At 39.7% G+C, this 5,604-nt stretch overlaps 1 protein-coding gene across 1 annotated transcript; it reads left to right on the forward strand.

The window, feature by feature from the left end:
- Positions 1 to 1,659: 1,659 nt before the first annotated feature.
- LOC144805596 (uncharacterized) lies at positions 1,660 to 4,634 on the forward strand. Its single transcript, XM_078672121.1, has one exon. It carries the CDS (start codon positions 2,068 to 2,070, stop codon positions 3,724 to 3,726), a length of 1,659 nt encoding a protein of 552 aa, XP_078528247.1. The 5' UTR covers positions 1,660 to 2,067; the 3' UTR covers positions 3,727 to 4,634.
- The last annotated feature ends 970 nt before the right edge of the window (positions 4,635 to 5,604 follow it).

Raw genomic sequence — 5,604 nt, forward strand, 5'->3', positions numbered from 1 at the left:
AAAGCATTCTCGTCGTGTCCTTAATAACTGCATAGTATTCATTTGCTAAAACAAACCCAGGATTGCTTTAAACTGTATCCCAGTAAGCCCCATACACCAGAAACACAATCAATACGCTTGCTTATAAATTAATTGTAAATCACACAATTGCCATCGCATCCATCCACTACTAAACGCATAAGTAAAACATATTTATATTTACACTTATAGCTCCAACTCAAAAAAATGCTATATCCATTGCATTGCAAATGCTTGTTCTTTCTTGATGTTGTGCAGCAATGGGAAAGCCTATATGTCTAAAAGGTGAGACTTCTTGACTTTGCTAATGTTTGTTTATTATGGTTGTAAACCTCCTTTTTCTTGTGTAGCTCTGGCCAGAGCCTCTGATCTCTGGAGTTACACTATGTGAATGATGCTCAGAATATTGTCTGGGTCCTATCACGGGTACTTATAGTATAAAGGACTCCCTTGGAGCAATTGATTATATTTCCCGCCGTTATTGTGATGCTCTTTGTTGTGTGGTCCATTCACTGGAAAAGGCTCTGTTAAACCTGATAGCCTTAGGGCGTTCTTTCCCCAACTTTTTTCCTGCCTCCCTCCATTTTCTGTGCTAGTTTTTGCTGGCTTTAGGACTCTGCACCTGTTACCACTGCTAATCAGTGCTAACATGTTTGTGCTCTCTCCCCTAAACATGGTAGCATGGGCTCATACTCAGTTGCTTATGTCCCTAATAAAGTGCATTACATGTGCCCAGGGCCTGCTAATTATTGCTACTAGTGGGCTTCAGCACTGACCGTGCCACCCACATATGCAGCCTGAAATCATGTCTCAGGCCTTCCACTGCAGTGCCCGTGTGTGAAGTTTACTGCCACACCAACTTGACATTTAAAGCTGCTTGCCAAGCCAAAAACTCCCCTTTTTACATATGTCTCCCCTAAGGAAGGCCCTTGGTAACCCAAAGGGCAGGACGTTATACTATGTTTTACATGTCCTGGTTGTGACAAAAAGCTAAATTACTTTTTCACTGCTGTAAGTCCTACTCCTCTCTTTGGCTAGAACTGGGAATTCCTCAGAATACCTTTAAGCTGTAATTCCTGATTGGAAAGGAGTAGTCTTTTCATGTTTTATATCTTTGCAATGGTAATGAGAAATCCTCTTTACTGGTAAAGTCGGATTTAACATTACTATTTTAGAAAAGCTACTTTTCTCTGCTTGTACTGCTCTTTGTGCCTTACAGCCTGACTCTAGTACACGTCTGGGCTAGGTGACCAACCCTTTTGTGTATTCCTTCTAGAGAGCCACAGACACTGCAAGGGTTGGGTGTGATTTAGCACTTATCTGCATCCCGATGGGTCTTTCTGGGCAGAGGGGAGGAAGGGGCCCACTCTTACCGTTCAGAGGGTAGTAGACTGACCGCATAGAAAGGAATGATAACTCCCTTTGGTAGTCTGGAGTGAGTGCTGGGAGTGAAAGAGATACTGGTGCACGTCAAAACCACTCTATTGCATCTTTACATTGAAAGTGTAATCTAGAATTTCTTCAGTGCACTTGTCTATGTGGTCCATTAAATGTCTCATTAAATGCCAATAGATTTTCGTGATGGACCTACCATTTAAGCTTATCCAGTGTTTTTTTAAATATATTTTTTCCAACAGGTGAAATGTAGTAATGAACAAAAAAGGTGAAAGCATTAAACATCACTTGTGTAGGTAGTGATGTAAAAACTGTATACCTCGAAATTTCTTCCCTTGAAGGCTAATGCCTCGCCAAAGTCTTTCTACAACAGAAAATCCAAACTGCCCAATGCGGTCTGTACTTGGCTCCTAGGGATCACCTGATATACATTGACGAAATAACACACTGACAAACTGAAGCAAGTCTGATAAGGTTCTCACTACGAAAGAAGAGCTAACCTGGATCAGAAAGAACACACAGAAGAGAAACCGTATGAATATCTAGAAAGTGACAACTCATTTATTAGGGAGAGAAAGAGCAAGTGCAACATCAGAAAATCATACTGGAGGAGAACCATATCGATGGACTGACTGCGGAAAAGTTTTCTTTGCAATGAAAGACCCAATGCAGCCTCAGAGTGTCCACGTAGAGGAGAAACCATATAAATGTACAGAGTGTGACAAAGCATTTATAATAAATAGAAAGCTAAAGCTCCATCAGAAAATCCACACTGGGGAGAAAGCATTTCAATGTACAGAATGTGAAAAAGCATTTATAACACTTGTATTGCTAAAGCGACATCAGAAAATCCGCACTAGGGAGAAACCATATAAATGTACAGAATGTGACAAAGCATTTGTAACAAATGGAGACCTAAAACGACATCAGAAAATCCACACTGGAGAGAAACCATATCAATGTACAGAATGTGACAAAGCATTTGTAACAAATGGAGAATTAAAACGACATCAGAAAATCCACACTGGAGAGAAACCATATCAATGTACAGAATGTGATAAAGCATTTGTAACAAATGGAGAATTAAAACGACATCAGAAAATCCACACTGGAGAGAGATCATATCAATGTACAGAATGTGACAAATCATTTATAACAAATGGAGAGCTAAAGCGACATCATAAAATCCACACTGGGGAGAAACCATATCAATGTACAGAATGTGACAAATCATTCATTATAAAGTCACGTCTAATGGAACATCAGAAAGTCCACACTGGGGAGAAACCATATCAATGTACAGAATGTGAAAAAGCATTTATAACAATTGTAGAGCTAAAGCGACATCATAAAATCCACTCTGGGGAGAAACCATATCAATGTACAGAATGTGACAAAGCATTTATTATAAAGTCACGTCTAATGGAACATCAGAAAGTCCACACTGGGGAGAAACCATATCAATGTACAGAATGTGAAAAAGCATTTATAACAATTGTAGATCTAAAGCGACATCATAAAATCCACACTGGGGAGAAACCATATCAATGTACAGAATGTGAAAAAGCATTTATTAGAAAGTCACATCTAATGAGACATCAGAAAATCCATACTGGGGAGAAACCATATCAATGTACAGAATGTGAAAAAGCATTTATAACAATTGTAGAGATAAAGCGACATCATAAAATCCACACTGGGGAGAAACCATATCAATGTACAGAGTGTGACAAATCATTTAAAATAAATGGAGAGCTAAAGCTACATCAGAAAATCCACACTGGGGAGAAACCATATAAATGTACAGAGTGTGACAAATCATTTGTAACAAATGGAAAGCTAAACCAACATCAGAAAATCCACACTGGAGAGAGATCATATCAATGTACAGAATGTGACAAAGCATTCATTACAAAATCACATCTAATGGAACATCAGAAAATCCACACTGGGGAGAAACCATATAAATGTACAGAATGTGACAAAGCATTCATTAGAAAGTCACATCTAATGGAACATCAGAAAATCCATACTGGGGAGAAACCATATAAATGTACAGAGTGTGACAAATCATTTAAAACAAATGGAGAGCTAAAGCTACATCAGAAAATCCACACTGGAGAGAGATCATATCAATGTACAGAATGTGACAAAGCATTTGTAACAAATGGAGAATTAAAACGACATCAGAAAATCCACACTGGAGAGAGATCATATCAATGTACGGAATGTGACAAATCATTTATAACAAATGGAGAGCTAAAGGTACATCAGAAAATCCACACTGGGGAGAAACCATATCAATGTACATAATGGGACAAAGCATATGTACCAAATGGAGAGCTAAACTGACATCAGAAAATCCACACTGGGGAGAGATCATATCAATGTACAGAATCTGACAAAGCATTCATTAGAAAGTCACATCTAATGGAACATCAGAAAGTCCACTCTGGGGAGAAAGCATATCAATGTACAGAATGTGGCAAAGCATTTATAACAATTGTAGAGCTAACACAACATCAGAAAATCCACACTGGAGAGAGATCATATCAATGTACAGAATGCGACAAGGCATTTATAATCAATGGAGAGGTGAAGTAACATTAGAAAATCCCCACCGGAGAGAGACCATTCAACTGCACTGAATGTGAGAAAGCATTTATTAGAAAGTTGCATCTTATGCAACATCAGATAGTCCACGTAGAAGAGAAACCCTATGGACGTGCATAATGCAACAAGACATGTATTACTAGGCAAAGATAAATACTTCATAAGGAAATTCCACTCGTATGAGAAACGATATGGTTGTACTGAATGTTACTCAGCAGTTATTACAAAGCATAGTTTAAAAATACATCAGAATGTTCACACATGAAAGAAACCATATAATTGTACAAAATGTGACATAGCATTTATTCCAAATGGAGGGTGACCATTCAACTGCACCGCACGTGAGAAGGTATTTATTATAAAGGGAGAGTTAAAGCAATATCAGCTTCCACACTGGAGAGAAACCGCATGAATTTATAGAATGTAACCAGGGATTTATTACAAAGCAAAATGTAATACAAGATCAGGAAGTTCACACAGGGGAGAAAACATATGTATGTTCTGAATACCACAAAGCATTCATAATAAAGGGAAAACTGAAGCAACATCTGAAAATGTACAGGGCAGGAAATCCAATGTATGTACAGAGTTTAATAAAGTCTTCCACAGGAAGTATACGCTAATGCAGAATTTACAAATCCACACTAGGGAGAAACCTTATTAATGAATAGAATGTGACAAGGGTTTGATTACAAAACAAAATGTAATATATCAGAATGTTCACACAGGAGAGAAACTCAATAAATGTATTGAACGTGACCATGCATTCATCAATGGAGAGCTAACTCGGCCTTAAAAGTCAACCCTGAAGACCGCACTGAATTTAGCCAGGCATTTATTGACAAGGGAGAGTTAAAACCGCATCAGAAAGTCCCCACTGAGAAAAATCTATATGAATGTACAGAGTCAATCAATCAATGGGTATTAAGCGCGGCAAATCATCAGTGAAGTTCTCAAGGTGCTGGGTGAGGAATTGTTGTCCGGAGGGGCCGATCAATTGAACAGCCAGGTCTTGACCTTTCCAGATTCAGTGATGAGGCAGATCTCCGGTGCAGGGGGAGTTCATTCCAGGTCTTTTCAGCCTGGTGGGAGTAAGAACGACCTCTGTTCCTTGTGCCTTAGACTCTGGGAGTTTAAGCTAGGAAGAGGGAGGCGGAATGCAGGTATCTGGCGGGGAGCCATCTAAAGATCTTGTGGCGCACGCGCATTGTGAGGAAACAGATGGCGGAGATCATGTTGATTTGCTTCTCCATAGAGAGCTTGTTGTCCAGGACAGTGCTGGAGTCACAGGCATGGTCAGTAGGGGAGGGGAAGAAGCCAGGTTCTGCTGACCACCATGCGTTGCTTCAAGAAGATGCGTGGTTACTGAAGATGAGGACTTCTGTCTTGTCCGTGTTCAGTTTTAGGCAGTTGTGCTTCATCATGAGCATCCAGTCAGGATCCCCTACGGACGTGGCTCCTCCTAATATTCTTAGGAACCATGTTCACCTCTTATGCAACTACATAGGCAATCTGGCTTCCCTTTTCTTCCAAAAAAGACAGGTGCCTGAGGAATGGAAACTCGCTCAGGTAGTCCCA

This window comes from Lissotriton helveticus, assembly GCF_964261635.1.
Source record: "Lissotriton helveticus chromosome 1_1 unlocalized genomic scaffold, aLisHel1.1 SUPER_1_unloc_16, whole genome shotgun sequence".
NCBI lineage: Eukaryota > Metazoa > Chordata > Amphibia > Caudata > Salamandridae > Lissotriton > Lissotriton helveticus.

Excerpts from the sequence above, each read along its gene's own strand:
- LOC144805596 (XM_078672121.1), top strand. The coding sequence starts at position 2,068 with ATGAAAGACCCAATGCAGCCTCAGAGTGTCCACGTAGAGGAGAAACCA.